The sequence below is a fragment of the Mustela putorius genome, unplaced genomic scaffold, assembly GCF_011764305.1.
Source record: "Mustela putorius furo isolate JIRA1106 unplaced genomic scaffold, ASM1176430v1.1 tig00003858_pilon_pilon_pilon, whole genome shotgun sequence".
NCBI classification, from domain to species: Eukaryota; Metazoa; Chordata; class Mammalia; order Carnivora; family Mustelidae; genus Mustela; species Mustela putorius.
The window spans coordinates 26823629-26840190 of record NW_025422010.1 but is presented as its reverse complement, the minus strand read 5'-3'; the positions used below and the strand labels follow the sequence as shown (position 1 = coordinate 26840190).

The following is a 16562-nucleotide window of genomic DNA, read 5'->3' as shown; positions in this document are numbered from 1 at the left end:
TTCGGTTGTAACTTTTTTCCTCTCTCTCCAAGATTATCCTGAAGGCAATAATTCAAGTGATTATCTTGTTCAAACAACAACATATCTTCCGGAAAACTTCACATATTCACCATATCTACCCTGCCCAGAAAAACTGCCTTATATGCGTAAGTGTCATCTAATTTTGACTTAACTGTTTGCTTGTGTTATAATAAAATAATAAAAACCACGTAGTTTGAGCACTTCATGCTCAGATCATCACTGTGGGTGCTAATGTTTATGTTACATAGCGTATTACGTGATTTTTCTTTTTTTGATGAAGTTTTTTTTGGAAGGGGAGGGGGATTGAAAAACTGTGGAAAAAGCTCATCCTTTACCCACAAGTAACCTCTATCATGAGTTTGATTTGTATTCTTACAGGTTATTTAAAAATTTTTTTTTACATAAATAGATGGTTAGATAGAAAGTTGTAATGTTGCAAAGGTTTTAAAAATTTGTATAAATGGTCTTAAAGTTATGTAAAATCTGTAATTTGCTTGCTTTTTTAAAGAACTGTCCATGTTGATACATATAGATCTATTTATTTTCCGTAGCTACTGTATAGTACATCTTTGAATAAATGTACCACATTTCAGGTACCTTTTTCTCTGCTGATGGAAATTTAGGTTATTTCCGCTCTTTTGCTATCACAAAGTAGTAGCATAGGGTGCAGCATAGTACAGAGTTCTCTGCACGTGGTGTGCATGTGTTTGGGGGTTCAGACCTAGAACTGCAGTTGCTCTATAGGCTGGCTTCTATTTGTACCAAAGCAGCTGGACCAGTTTATATCCCCAGCAGCAGAGCATGAGTGTACCATGTTGATATGGATGGACTTTAAAATTTTTGCTAATCTGAGGAAAATATTTTTTCTCATATGGTAGACAAGAACTGATATCTCACTGTTTGAATGTTCAAACAGTGTTTCTTATTATTAGTAGGTTCAAGTAACATTTTTAAGAAGATTTGTTTATTTGAGAGAGAGGGAGAGTGAGTAAGTAGAGCACAAGCAGGGGGAGGGGCAAAGGCAGAGGGAAAGAATCTCCAGCAGATTCCCCACTGAGCACGGAGCCGAGGTGCACAGGGGTTCAGAGTCATGACCCTGAGATCATAACCTGAGCTGAAATCAAGAGTCAGACACTTAACAGAGTGAGCCACCCAGGCGCCCCTCAGTAATTTTAGTTGTGTTTATGAGTGGTTTTACATTTTCTCTCCTGTGACTCAGTCGTGTGCTTTATCAATTCCATATTGACTAATTGGGTTTTCATATTAATTGATGTAAGTTCTTTATGTATATTCCAACAGTGACCTATTATCTGCTGTATGTGGTGTAACAGCTTTTCAAAGTCCCTGGCTTGTCTTTCCATTTTGTTTATGGGAACTTTTATAGAAGTTTAAATTTATAATGTTTCTAAGTGTATCAGTGATTTTTTTAAAGTTATTGCTTTTTGGTCTTAAGAAAGCTTTCCTTATTACTTGAAGGCCATACAAATACTCTTATTTCCTTCTAACAGTTTTACCATTTTGCATTTAGCTTTCTTTCTTTTAAATATTTTTTTATTTATTTGAGAGAGAAAGAGCTAGAGAGAGAGAGAGAGTAAGCACAAGTGGGGGGCACAGGGAAAGGGAAAAGCAGACTCCATGCTGAGCAGGGAGTCCGATGCATGACTCAATCCTAGGACCCTGGGATCATGATCTGGACAGAAGGCAGCTGCTTAACGGACTGAGCCACCGAGGTGCTCCCAATTTTAAGCATACTCTTTATATATAAGCCTGTATGTTGATTTTTATATAACTAAAATTTAAATGAACATCTTTGTGAATTGCTTGTTTACCCTTGGGTTCTAAAGTGGTATCTGAATGTGTTTTTTATGTCTTTATATGAGTATTCTTTTTTTTTTTCTTTTAAGATTTTATTTATTTACTTGACAGAGATCACAAGTAGGCAGAGAGGCAGGCAGAGAGAGAGTTGGGGGTGGGGGAAGTAGGCTCCCTGCGGTGCAGAGAGCCCAATGCAGGGTTTGATCCCAGGACCCCAGGACCATGACCTGAGCCAAAGGCAGAGGCTTTAACCCACTGAACCACCCAGGCACCCCCTCATGAGTATTCTTTATTGAGGAAATTAACCTTTGCCTGCCATAGTTGTAGGATTTTTTTCAGTTTATTGTTGGTAAATTGTTGATGTTATATATCTGTAATAAAAAAGAGTCACCTTTCAATATCTAAGGCCATGGTTCTCAAATTTTGGAGTACATCAGAATCAGCTGGATAGTCTTTTAAAATCTAGATTGTTGTGTTCCACTGTCAGAATTTCAGACTTTGTAGATCTCAAGGAGGGTCTGAGAATTTTCATTTTTAACAAGTTCCTAGATGCTAGTCATCCTTCGGCCATACTTTAGACCCAGTAATCTAGACTAGATCCTGGCTCTACTGAGCCTAGGGAACTTTTATCATTATTGGTCCCACACCATAAGTGATTTTATTAACCTGACAGGGAACATGGGTATTTAAAAAAAAAAAAATTCTCAGTGGTTTCTAATCTTGCTCTCTCTTTGCTGTCTTATAGTAGAAGAGGAAGCTGTGATTTTTGTGGCTGTGTATTTGTCATTTGTTATTGTAGCCTTGGTTTTCTAAAAATGAATGTTTTTGTCTGTGCAGTGCTGAAACCACTAAGTAATGTTCTGTTGAAATATTGATTACAATAATTTCATTTTCATAATTTGCATATTCAAGGATTTATAGTTTTAGGAAATCTTTCTGTTCTTGGTGTACTTGCCATTTTCTTAATTACTGCTTTATGGGTACTAATTAAACTCTGTTTAAAAGCATCTGCCTGCCAGGCCTTCCTACCAGCCCTGTCCTCCTCCAGGCCCATAACTCGTAATTGCTCCTGTCCTGGTGCTTGAGAGATTGTGTCAAGGCTGCTAGGCACTGCCTGTTCTCCAAATGTGCTGGTGCTACTGTTCACTGCTTCCGTCAGTCTTGGGTTCGTCACAGAAGAGGATCACGCTCTTTTAGCTAGCCACCTTTTTTCACAGAAGGCCTCTTCGTGGGCTTCTGGCTTTGGGTACGGCACCAACCCCATGTCCAAGTAGAAAATAGGCCACATACCAGAAACTACTTAGAAAGGGGCTGTGGGTACAGCCAATGTAATGAGATTTTTTCCACGAGGGCCTTGCATGGGCCATGCAGTGGAACCCCTTCGCTTAGTCATGTGACCTCTGCAGAGTGGAGCCTCGCTTTACCTGTCTGGAAAATATGGGACTATAATATCAATTTCACAGTGTTGCAAGGATACAAAGAGGTGCAGTGCTTGAAGCTTGATTGACATTAGTTTGATATTCCCTTTCTTTCTCACAGCTTTGAGGGAGCCAGAATTTGTAATGACCAAGGGAATGAGAAGCCTGGGAGAAATGGGTAGAGTTAAGGGCTTCTATACTTAGCTGCATCCCTAATTTACTTTTAATTAACAGGATTATTTCCCATCCATAATAGAGAACAGCATACTAAAATAACTAAGTGTAAAATCTTATTAAAATGTGGTACAAAATAATTGAATACAATACCTCCCTAAATAATAGTTAAAGGAAGTCTGTGTAGGAAGAAGATCTCCTTTGATGAAACCTGTCCATGTATGAAAGATACTTAATTCTCTTATATTCACCAAAAGCAAAGTGAGGGCTTAAAATTGGTATTTGATTATCTGGCTAGAATTTTTTTTTTTTTTTAAATTTTTCTCTAGTGTAACAATGGGACTAGAGCACTGGATTGCCATAAAGATAAAGTTGGAACTTTTCCAATTGGAATTCAGATAAAATCGATTTCACAGATTTCAGCAATATTTTACCTTCAATCAGTTACACTCTAAAATCTATTTTAATGTGTGTTATTTATACAATATGAATGACTTCTTTGTCAGTGTTAGTATTTATAGATTCTTCAGAGGGTTTAATCCACTTAGCTTTTTAAAATTTATGTGAGACTTCCATGCTAACGAAGTAAAGTAGAAATTTCACTTTATCTAGAGGTTAAAAATAGTAAGTGCTTAATGTGAATGTTTTGATTTTTCTGAGTAAAGGAGAGCTAGAAAATGTCATTTGTATACTTTGCAGTGTTAAGGTAGACTTATCTGGAGTTTTCCTGTCTTTTAATCCTTAATTCAAATAGAATACATTTGTAGCAACTTCCATGTATTTTGTCCTTACTGTTTGTGGAATAGTTCCCTTTAGGGTTTAAACCTGATAATTGCAATAGTTTTGAGATGCAATAAATTTTGAGATGAATTTAAATAATTCAATTGAAAATCAGCAAAGAAGGACAAGGTAAACAAATACACCTAAAAGAAGCTAAAAGATTGCTTAGGGTGACAAACCATCATGCATGTGTTTTTGTAAAAAGGGGGATGGGAGCCATTTTAGAGTAAAACACATGTAGTGTTCTGGGCTGTTCACAGGGACAGGCAGAGGAGAAACAAAGCTGAATATGATCCCGTGTCCAACCAGCTAGAGCAGGTAATGTGCTCAGAGAAAGGCAGTGTGCTCATTGCTATGAATGGTTTATTGTGTGATGGAAGGATTCAGTGGTTCATTCTAGAAGGAGGGAGACGTCAGTGAGAGGGGATGTTGTAATTGGGTCTTGCAAGATTGTGCAGTAGGCAGCTGAGGTAACAGGGCCAGAGCACCAAGGGTTCTGTGTTTTAAAAACAGAGGGTGGTCTGCTGTGACCAGGGTAGGTGTGTGGTGGGGTGTGTGGGAAGTGAGGCTGGACAAGGAGGTGAGGGGCCTGAGGGCCGTGTGGGTTCCATGAATCCCTGGACATCCATGAGATAGGCCTCAGATGGAGCAGAGCCCCTGAGCCTGTATGCCAAGGTTTGAGTTAATGCCCTCTGTGTACAGAGGGTGAGTGGGTACAGTTTTCAAAGGATTGGGGCAAAAAAGGAGAAAACACAAACAAACAAAAACCATTGCTTTAAGCAGCTGAATAATATGACTAAGATGGTATTCAGAAAGATTATTCTGATGAGAAGTTGAAAAATGGATGAGAACGGGGAAACACTAGAATCTGAAAGCTTTCTGAGGGGGCCAAGAGGAGTGACAAGAGCCTGTGCTGAAACCGTGGCATCGGAGAGAGGTTGGGGCACCAGAGGGAACTCCGGGGCACCACTGGCCAGATGGAGTGACCAACTAGGGGATCGGGGTTCATGAGCTGTTTCTGACCTGGCGACTGTTCACGGAAACAGGAAATACAGGATAAACAACACATTGGACGTTTCTGAGGAAGTTAGTGTTGGGCCCGTTCTGTTTAAAGTTCGGAAGAGTTGATCTGGGGTCTGAATTTCATCAGAGAGATCCAGGTTGGAAATAGAGGAAGTGAGACCGATGCTAAGAGTGGGTCTCTGGAGAACACCAGCACTTGTGGGGGTAAGGGGGCATCTACAGATAAAGGGAAACAGTTGGTCACAGAGCAGTGTCCCAGAGGCTGACGAGAAGAGAGTTTCAAGGAGAGAGTGTTCTGTCTTGTGACGCACCTCAGAGCAGGTGGGAGGAAGACCTGTGAGGAGCCATAGAATTGAGCAAGAAGAAAGTGGGGACCACCGCCAGCGCAGCGTCAGTAGAGGGGTCAGGTAAGAGGCAACATATACTGTCCGGAGAAGTGATGCAGAGGTGTGTACAAACCAGTCAGTTTAAAAAAAAAAAAAGTTTGGTGGGAAAGGGAAAGAGAAGGTAAGGTATCAGGAGGGGGTGGTGGCAAGGGAAGAACTCTTGGGGAAGATGTGGACTGAACGAGTTTTAGGCATTACAGAAAGACAGGAGATGGGAAGTAGAAGGGAGCAGAAGGGAGGTATCCACAGAGCCAGATTCTGGAGAAATGTATAGGAAACAGAAATATGCTCAGGCCCAGGAATTAGCCTTGGAAAATAGGACCACTTCTCCCCTGAGGCAAGAGGAAAGGTCATTTGGAGATGAGGTGGAGAAAGTTAAGGGGGTTTGTGCCAGTTGCTTCTGTGTTCCTAATAAAGTGGGAGGCCACATATATCTAAGAGGTTGATCTAGGACTGAGCAGTGGGAAAGGGAGAAGTAAATATTTAAAAAGTTGTTGTAGGGAATGAGAAGTGGAGCCAGCTAACCACAAGTTAAAGGTGACTAACGGGTTAGCCAAAAGAGCCCCTCACCTTCCCTGAGGGGTCAAAATGCACAAATATTGTGACACTTATTTTTGTTGAAAGCTTCCTATGTTCAAGGCAGTGTATTAGGTACTGTCACTAAGGATGAGATTAGTGTGCTGATGTGATTTTCTTTAGTGGTATTTATTGGGTAGAGGATTCAAGCATGGACAATCATTGATCAGGTGTGTCAGGTCAGGAGTCTTATAAAAGAGATCCCAAAGACATCCCTCGCCCTTTCCACCACGTGGGGACACAGATCTCTTTTATAAGACTCCTGACCCTGTTTATGAAGGCTTTGTCTTCATGACCTAATCGCCTTCCTAATACCATCATGTTGAGGGTTAGGATTTTGACATACGAATTTTAGAGGCACAAACATTCAGCTCCTTATAAAGGGCTGTGATGGGGTAGAGCTCATAGAGCTGTGTTTCTCTGAGTGTGGTCCAGGGATCATCTGCACTAGAATCAGCTTGGGATACTGGTTAGAAATGTAAGCCTCTAAGTCAAACCCCTGATCCACAGGGAAGGTCAGGTTTTTTGGCTGCACATCCCAGAATACAGTCTAGCTTGGTTTGAGGAGAAAGGGAATCTGTGGAGAGATCCCAGGCAGTCCTCAGAAAACCTGGGTGGCATAGAGTTAGGGTTAGAGGCTGAATAGCTGTGATGAGACCTAGACTCTTGCTGAAGCATCTCTCGCTTTCACTTGGCAGAGGTCACAGTTTCCCCCAGGGTGCTCAGGTCTGGAGATCAGAGTACCCCCCACCCAAAACTGGAAGCTTCTGTCACTCCTTTTACCAGAAGGTAGTTTTGTAAAGTGCCCCTGTCCTCATGGTTTTGTCTTCTGCTTAAATGCTCCTGCTGGTGCGGTTGGTCACATGACTGCTCCTTTCTGCTAAAGAGGATGGGCAAGTAGGTTCTAGCTTCTTCCTCTGGAAGGCAGGACTCAGTGGTGGGCCGTTCAGACACTTGAAATTTGTTCACAGGGGTGTCTACTGACATAGGAGCTTTGAGAACGGGGCCAGTGACCCTCATTTTAAACAGCCATGCCTGGTGATTCTTAGCCATACCACCAAATTTAGTGAGCGTATTAGAAGCCAGCTAGATGGGGAAAATGAGGATGTAGCAGAGAGAATTTGAAGCCAGAGGTGACTGGCTTTCAGCTCTGATGGTGCCCATCGTTCTAGGTGACCATGATGCTTAGGGTTACAGATCTGGGTTGATGGACAGGGAGGGGAGACTCTGTAAACAAGGCTGGATTTTAAAAGGTGGTATGATTAACAGTCATAAACGTGAAAGGAGGTGAATACATGAAAGAACAAAGTAAACATTTTTTTTTAATTGTAGCTATAAGTCTGTGGAATACGTTCTTTTATCCCTGACTCCACGAGGGTAGACCTAGGAAAGTGAGCACTTAGCACAGTTTGAAAGGAAGAATAATTTTTCATTTAAGATGAGGAGTGGGGAGATATTCTAGAAAAAACACCGAGGTGCTACACATGAAAATTTCTTGGCAGTGAAATGGTTCTAGAAAATACATTGGAAATCACTGGAGGAATATGCGACATACTATATTTTCTTTCCTTTTCTTCTCTTTCTTTCTTTCTTTCTTTTTTTTTTGATATCTCATATTTTCCTGACAAGGCACACCATTAATTTTATAATGGCTTTTTGGGAACAAGGAAGAAGCAATGCATTAAATGCACACATTATGGGGTATATCCTTATATCAGGATGCTAAAACATAAATGAATGTGTGTTTCAGAGTTGAGGAAATAAATAGTTGTACACTGTGACAATAGAGGAGGTTGACATCTCTTAACAGTCAAGGACTAGGAAAATCATTTGGAAGAATGTGATAAAGGCTGTGAGAACTTCTGGACTGAAACAAGGGCCTATTGGGTGGTTAGAAGGCCTGGGTGGGGACAAAAATCAGGTTTCAGTTAGTCATCCAGAGTAAAGCAGGAGAAAACTATAGCAAGGGAAGAAGTCAGGTGTTAAGAACTGTGTGTTGTGGGCAGGATCAGGGGGTGAGAACTTGGGCTGGCTTGGAGCTGTTATTTGGGGTCATGTACTTGGGGGGCACCTTTTGCACGAATGTCTTATAGGCATATTTTAGCACTTGATGGAGCCAGTGGGTAGAAGCACAGGTTGAAAGGAAGCCGAAGAAAGAGAGGTGAGACAGGATTTGGACACGGCCAGCTTTACCCTTCTTACCCATTCATTCATTCGTTTGCTCATTCATCCATCTAGTGTCCAGGCATTGGTCATGTGGGGCTAAAAACCACTCTGTGTTTAGAATACTTAGATTTGGGGTGTTCATGAGTGGTGTTAAGTGTCCGACACTTGGTTTCAGGTCATGATCTCACGGTGTGAGATCGAGCCCTGCATCGGACTCCATGTTCAGTGAGGGTCTCCTTGAGATTCTCTCTCTCCCTCCCTCTCTGCACCTCTCCCTGCTTGCATGCTTTCCAAATGAATAAATAAATAAAATCTTTTTTTAAAAAAAGAAGAATTCTTAAATCTGGTTACTTTAGGAGTAGTTGAGTACGAAATTACTTGTGTAAACAGACATAAAATTCCAGAGTTTTGGGCGCCTGGGTGGCCCAGTCAGTTAAGCATCTGCCTTCAGTTCAGGTCATGATCTATGGGTCCCGGGTTCAAGCCCCACATCGGCCTTCCTGCTTGGTGGGTAGTCTGCTTCTCTCTCTCCGCCCCCCCCCCCACTCCTCTCCATTGCTTGTTCTCTCTCTCTCTCTCAAGTAAATAAATAAAATCTTTTTAAAAAAATTCCAGAAGTTGAGAAGCCTAAGTAATTCCCCATTGGGAATTGGCAGTTTCTGGTGTTGGTTCCAAAGGGGACAGTGGGTGACTGGGGACAAGATGACTGATGTAACCAAATGGCCTTGAGCTGTGTTCAGGCAGCCGTCCAGAGGGTAGAGGAGACAATGGGCTCTCTTACCATAAAAATCATATTTTGACTTTGGGGTGGAATTCACCCGATGGGATATTTCTTCAGGAAATTCAGGTCTTTCTCAACACTTGTCATCAGATCATTGGGCTATGTGCATTTGACGCCCTGAGGGTAAAGTGGTGATAAAAAGCCAGAGTACCCAGAATTAGGCTTTAGATACCAAGAAATAGATAATAGGCCCTAAGCCGAGTGAAAGAGTCATTGAAAGATGTTGATTTATAGGGAAAACAACTCCCTCGCTAGAGATAATATATGCCTTAAATTTTACTTGAAATGTAAAAGAAATGTAAATGTAGGTAATTCATATGTATTGATTATTCTTTTAAGAATTATATTTTATTTTATTTTATTTATTTTTTTTTTTTTGAGAGGGAGAGAGAGCATGAGATCAGGGAGGTTCAGAGGGAGAAGCAGACTCCCCTCAGAGCAAGGAGCCCGACGCAGGACTTGATCCTGGGACTCCAGGGTCATGACCTGAGCCGAAGGCAGTCACTTAATCAACTGAGCCACCCAGGCATCCAAGAATTACATTTTAATAGAAAAAGTAGTATCCTAAGTCATGTCATGCGATACCATATGGTGCACACTACCATGAGCCTATGGTTTGGGCCTGCACATACCTAATGGACCCCAGACCCATTTAGGTTTCCAAACTGTGTGGCATTATTGCATGTCTTGCTAATTCAGCATTAAGAAGTTATAGTAAATGACATATATAACCAATGATGCAACCATGTTTTTCTCACACATAAAATAATTTGGTGTGCAGGCTTAGTTGGCAGGACAAATGGGTAGCTTACACTCCATTTCATTCTTCCACTTGATCCCAGCTGAGGCCCAGATCTTTCCTTTCTAACCCCAGTTCTACCTTCAGAATGGTGAAAATAAGATTTGATAAATTATGTTATTTATGTGCTGATGAAACTACTAGATACATTGATTTCAGCAAATATATTTATTTTTCGACCTTTTAATTTCTAAGTGGGGAATGAGCACACATTCTCATTGGAAGAGCTCAGATTAGCACAGGTGCGGCATGAAGATTGGGGGTTCTCTGTGGAGCTCAATGGGTCCTTCCTCTCCAGTTGCCCTTGAAATCTCAACAAATGAAATAAAGGGGGCTAGCCTGGCTGATTGCTTACTTCTTCACAAGTAAAGAGAGATGTGACCTCTCCTGGTATCAGTGCACTGAAGTGCTTCTTTGAGTGGCACCTGAAGGGGAGGGACATCCAATATGTAAAGGAGATGAAAGTAGCTTCAGTGGGTGTAGTGGTCAGGGAGGACCACAAGTCAGGCTCATTTTGAGAGTTGTTTTTCTCCTGAGGTTTGCTTGGAAACCACATCACGAATAGTTCGTCTGCACAGTGCCTCTTCCTGGCCATTCTCTATAATATGCCCCTTTCCCTTCACTTTCTGTGCTTTGGGGTCTTTTCCTCAATATCATGTATTGAGATGCTGGAGCTGGTGTAAGAATATACAGATTATGAGCTGCTGAGTGAGGGGCACAAGCTACCTACCTGGGATTGGCAGGAAGCTCCCTCAGCATCCACACTCCCACTTTGGGAGTGAAATCCAATCCCATGGGGTCCTTTTGACTGAACTTATAGTTTCAGTATAACCCCACAAAGGAAGCAGAGTCACAAGATTTAATTACTTACAGATCCCAGAAGCAAGGGGGTGCAGTGAGCTGGGGGAAGGGCAGTCCTCTGTTTCAGGTAGAGTGAGAAGGAGACAGAGCAGGGAGCCAGCACCCATCACTTTCAGGGTGCTTGGGGCAGAGGTCACTTAAATTTTTTGTGGGCATCATTCTAAGTAGTAATTTTAAAAGGTGCCCTGGCAAAAGCAAAGCAGAGATTTTTGGTGGAAATCCTAAACTCAAGTCCTTATCTAAGTGTCCAATTTCTGGGTATGACTAGGGTTATCATTCTTTGAAATGCCTAGGCAACAATTCAGAAAAACAGAGCTGCTTTTCAGAAGAACAGTAGTTGTTTTTTTTCATCACAGTTGACCCAGTGATGCCCAGGCATTAATCTTTAGGGAAAATCATAGGCAGTATCTGGACAGTAGAGATTAACCACTGTCAGGGTTTTGGTCACTTAGTTCATGAAACACTTGAGCAAAGCAAAAACGCCAGTCAACAGTCCTAGTAGACAAATAATTTGAAATGCTGTCCATAACCGCCCTCCCCATTCGTTGGGATCTAGCCAAGAAAATAAACCCACACCCCTGGATAAGGTTAAAGTAAGTATTTGATGAAACACTTGGGTGAGATTATGGAATACTTTGTACCTATGGGCCATCATTTGTAAATTTGTCTGACGCTTTCCAGAATTATTTAATATACACGCAGCAGATGGGGGCCTTGCCAGCACACACAGCCACTTTCCTGGCCAGTAGGTCATCTAAAACGGAATGGTTATCCAGAACTGTCTGTGCTAGAGAATCCTGTTGTTGTGTGAGGGCTGATCTTTGGTGTCACAGCCTCGTGTGTTCGGCAGGGCGGTTGACAGATTGCTATTTGTTTTCATAAATCGTTGTGTGCCCCATGCGGTGGTCCCTAGCCCAGTTCCAGCGAGGGAGAGCAGCAGACCTCGGCTCCATATAATGTGGCTAGATTCTGCCTGGTTTTAACGTGAGGGGGCAGAGAGATGGGTGCGGGGTGTTGTGTTCAGTGATTTGTAAGGGGAGCTCCAGGGAGACGAAAGTACACTGCCATGACTAGGACTCTAGAGGGCTGGCACGGAGGCAGATGCATTGGAGGTCGAGTGAAGAAGTGCACGTACGGAGAGCCACATGTGTGTGATGGCCCTGATGCACTGCCCCTGTGGTGGACTCGAGCTGCTTCATCATGGAAGCCAAGATAAGTTGGAGGTTCCTGCTGGATGGCTGGGCCCTGGGGGTTGTTCTCCTGGGGATGAGGCAGAGATCATTCTCATCCATGTGCTGTTGGTGCTTGGGCAGGTGTGGAAGATTATACAGGGCACTGGGGCACTCCTGCCAAGTATCACGTCGTGTCTGCAAAGTGTCCCACCTGAGAGCATTTGAGCAGTGTAGAGAGAAGCCCGGCAAGCCGCAGGGAGGCATGGGGGTCCTTCTGCCGGTCCAGTGGGGACGGGGTCAGTAAATCAGCTTGGTAGGCCCCTAACTCGGGAAGCAGCCTTTCCTGAGCCTGGTAACATGCCTAGCAATTACAGTGGCCCCCATATGAGCTCTGATTTCTGCCTATTGTATAAAAATAGTTGATTATTGGGTTGGAAGTGATGAGGGGTGGGGGATTGTCTATGGAAGCAGGATGGTCAGCACCTCATGCCCAGTGATCCATCCCAGTTTTCCCCAGGAGGAGGGGAGCTTCATCTGGGCTTGTCCGCTCCCAGTGAACCTGAGCTGTAGTAGCTGTGATGGGTGGATGGGCCTGGAGCCAAGCCGAGGAGACCCAAGTGAGGAGAGGCGGAGCTGCTTTCCCCTTATCCCTGTTGGACCCTGGAGGCCAGTGGCAGTGGTCTCTTCCGGGAGTCTCTTCCCTTGTTTGTCTTCATCTCCTGTGTGGGTAGTTCAGTTCCTTTGGGAGTGCTGTCGCTGTGCTGACAAGTCCGGTGTCCCCTAGGATGTCCCTAGTAAAAAAGGGCTTCACTACCTTGGGTGGTTTTTTTGTTTGCTGTTTTTTGTATAAATTGTGAATTTGGGGGTCTTTGGCCAAATGGCGAGGGCAGGCATCTTAAGTGCTATAAGCAACAGCTCGGAGCTGGTTCAAAAGACCTGTGAGAGCCAACTGGCACCCTTCTCCCCCTCCCCATGGGCAGATTTTTCTAGAAAACCTTAGCATTTCTGTCTTGTTTAGTTACTTGCCTCTTCCGTTTCACACTGGTGGTTGGATGTTCTGGTCGGACAGACAGTAACGGGGAACACCTGGGATGGAGGCGGCCTCTTCCCTGACCCATGTGCTGCGACCTCCCGTTCTGGGTTATCCCAGCCAACCCCCTAGGTGGTCGGGGCTTACCCCCACCAGCACAACAAGAGCTGATGTGTCCCAGGCCTCAAGAGCGTAGTAGCAGCTTTACGGAGGCATGTCGATAATTCCACACTTCTGCCTTGGGCCATGTGAGCAGGGGTCCTGCAATCGTCTCTTGGTTTTTCAGCCTCCTCTGGGCACTTGGGAGTTGCTGCTACCATGTTTTCAGGGCCCCTGCTTTCAGTGAGAATTCGTTTTGCTGTACCAGGCCAGGGCCGGGGCTCCTGATATCCCCTGTAGCTGGGGGATCATTTGTGACAACAGCAAGGAATGTGGCAGTCTTGGCCACCCGGAGCGCCATGCTGCCCCCCTAGAACCACCTCTGCCGTGGGACCTGGCCGGCTTGCCAAGCTCGGCACCCCAGTCCCAACCAGCAACATGGTAGGCACAGCAGCCAGCCTCCCCCTGTGTCCCTCCTCTAAGGGCACTCTCCTTGCTCCTGGGACCTTACCCACGTCCCCTCTCCCTGCCCGGGGAAAGGAAGCCGAGCCCTGGTGTTCATGGTTATCAGCTCACCTTGGCCGGGTGCTGGGACTTCGGCAGGCGAGTATTGCCAGCTTCCTCCAGACCTGCTGCCTCGCCGGTACTCGTACCTCAGCTGGGGCCTGCTGGCAGTCATCTTTGCAGGCAGTCTGACTTTGACAGCAGCCACAGTTTGGGGTGGGGAATCTGTGGCCATGTCTGACCGCCGCAGTGGACAGCGGTGCCTGGCCATGCCACAGACTGCCAGCAGGCCTGGCTCCCTCCCTGGGAGACTGAGCCTGCCAGAGGGCGTTAGGAAGCTGTTGGCAGCTCTGGGGCATTGTGCGGGGCTGCAAGCCACACGCACTGTCTCATCATTGCCAGTTGTACTGAGAAACAGGACTGGTGTGCTGAATTAAGGACACCCAGGGTGACTTGCTGCCACCTGGGATTGGCAGGTAGCTCCCTCAGCATCCACGCTCCCACTTGGGGGAAGTGAAACTCAAACCCATGGGGTCCTTTCTACTGAACTTAGAGTTTCATATAACCCCATAAAGGAAGTAGAGTCACAAGAGTTAATCGCTTACAGCTTCCAAACGCCAGGGAGTGCAGTGAGCTGGGAGAAGGACAGGCCTCTGTCAGGTGGAGTGAGCAGGAGACGGGGCAGGGAGCCAGCACCTGTCACTTTCAGGGTGCTTGGGGCAGAGGTCGCTTAACTTTTTTTGTGGGCTTCATTCTACGTGATTATTTAAAAAGGTGCGGTGGGAAAAGCAAAGGAGGAGTTGACGGCAGGAATCCTAAAGTCCCGTCCTTACCTAAATGCTGGGCCTCTGGGTGGGTGTGAGAAGGGTTATCATACCTTGAAATGCCTTAGCAGCAACTCCGCAAAACAGAGTTTGTTGGTCTCATCACACGTCACCCCATCGCATTAAGTGTGCGTTTCTTCTTGCCCCTCTCTCTCTGGTCCCATTTTCAGTGTTCCCCGTGGTGGCAGTCCTGTCTTGGAGGCCTGTCCTCTACCCGCCACCCCCCTCCCCCACAAATAGTAACACTGTGACCGCTGGCATCGGCGTCGTGCCACTGGGTCGTCTTCGGCCATCAGCCAGTAAGAGATCAGGATTTCAGAGCCGAGAGCTGTAAGCACACGGGAAGGCTGCCAAGGGACTCTGAGGAATGTGCATGGTGGGGTAGTTGGAGGGGAGGTGAACTCGGGGTGCCTGGAGCATTAGAGAGGAAAACAGCGGCCCCCGCAGGCCCTGCCCACGGAGAAGAGAGATAGACAGCTTGCTTCCTAATTTGCCAGCACACGCGTGTTTGAGATGAGAACTACACGGAATGAGACTGGAGAGAGCTGCTGACCATGCTGATGATGGCCGCTGGGTCAGGCCCTGTCAAGCTGGAGCACCGACAAAGAAATCAGTGTCACCCCCATCAAGAATCCCCCAAGCTTCGGGGACTTCTGTGAACTGTCTGTAATTTAGCTTAATGACTATCATTTTAGCCGTCACGCACACCACTAAGTGCATCTGATTTATCTGTGTGAGTTTTATTTGGTTATGGTGGTAGATCCCGTGTTTGTCCGCGGAGTCTGTACGTGGGCTCATCAGTCCCACGTCATGACCTGCTCTTTCTCTGCAAGTTCATAGGTTGCTCTTTCCTTCAGGTGACTCTTGTCACACGAAAGGCTGGGTGATTGGTTGTAAAAGACCACAGACATTGTCAGGAGAACTGGCAGACGTGAGAAGATGGTACATTTTTTCCCAGCTTACCCTCTGAACTGTAGACATTATATTTTAGAATACTTGTCCCTTTGGCCTGCCTCGGTGCTCCGTGGAAGCTGCTGGTCTTCCTTCCTACTTAGGAGGAGGGAGGGATGGGAAGGGCAGGGCTCGCTCCAGGAGGAGCTGAGGGTTGTATACGTGGAATCAGGGCCACGCAGGCTCAGAGGACTTGAAGTGGGAAACCTCATTTGTTGGTATGTATTTCATGAGATGAAGAGTGAGTCAGAACTTAGTTCTGTAAGGTCTTAGTCTTAGTCTAGTTCTGTAAGTTCTTCGTCTTTTTGATTGGGTTAACAGGTGGATGGATGGAATGGCTTTCCATCCAAGAGTCATTCCTATATCAGTGGTATACAGCGGAGAAGCTACTAGTAAAAACACCTCTGGGAATATGTTTGTTAATTCAGAGAGCGAATGCCTAGTAGGCCAGGAACATCGTAAAAGCCTGTGGTTTTCCACTTTTGCCTATCAAGGGGATACTGCGTAGGTACTAAGAATATAAATTCATTGAGTTCTGTTTGCAAATTCTCTCAAGAAGTGTGAGTGAAGTAGAGGAGAGTGACAGCAGCTGGTGTATATTGAGTGCATGCTTTGTGGCCAACATGCCGCTTGATCCTTCACGTGCACTATTTTGTCTAGTGGATGCTGCCACATGGAGAGACAGGTGTCACCATCTACTTTTACAGAGAGGGCAGCTGAGGCACAGAGAAGTTCCATAGTGTCCCTAGTGCACAGAAGGTAGGATTCGGCAGCTCCCTGCCAATCTAACTTCTTTATTAACCCCCTTATGCACTGTGCTCTCATGCTGCCTATGTTGGTTATGTTGAAACTAAAAGTCCTTTTAAGAGACTTGAACACATTTTAACATTACAATAATAAGCTAATTTGTAATGACATGCAAACATTTCCGAAAGAATAGTAAAATATTCACTGTAGTACTCAGAGCAAAAAAATTGAACAATTTGATTTATCTTCAGCTTATTTACCAAAGACGGTGGAGTGGTCGTATCAGGTATCATCCGGATGAGAACCGAAAGGGGGTGGGACTAACAGTTACGTGGTGATAACAGGAGTGTGCTGGACTGTCCTGGCAGCCAAGTCACGCCGTCACTCTACTGACTGTTGTCTGTCTTGCTCCATATTAAAACAGTTCTTCACGTG

General features: G+C 44.9%; 1 protein-coding gene across 2 annotated transcripts in view; it reads left to right on the top strand.

Annotated features, from left to right (window-relative positions):
• B4GALT6 (beta-1,4-galactosyltransferase 6) overlaps positions 1–16562 on the top strand; it is a 65273-nt gene that overhangs the window by 28626 nt on the left and 20085 nt on the right. For both annotated transcript variants that reach the window (XM_004742880.2, XM_004742881.3), the window contains one exon: positions 33–146. In XM_004742880.2, coding sequence (XP_004742937.1) covers positions 33–146 — 114 coding nt within the window. The remainder of the gene's footprint in view (positions 1–32; positions 147–16562) is intronic.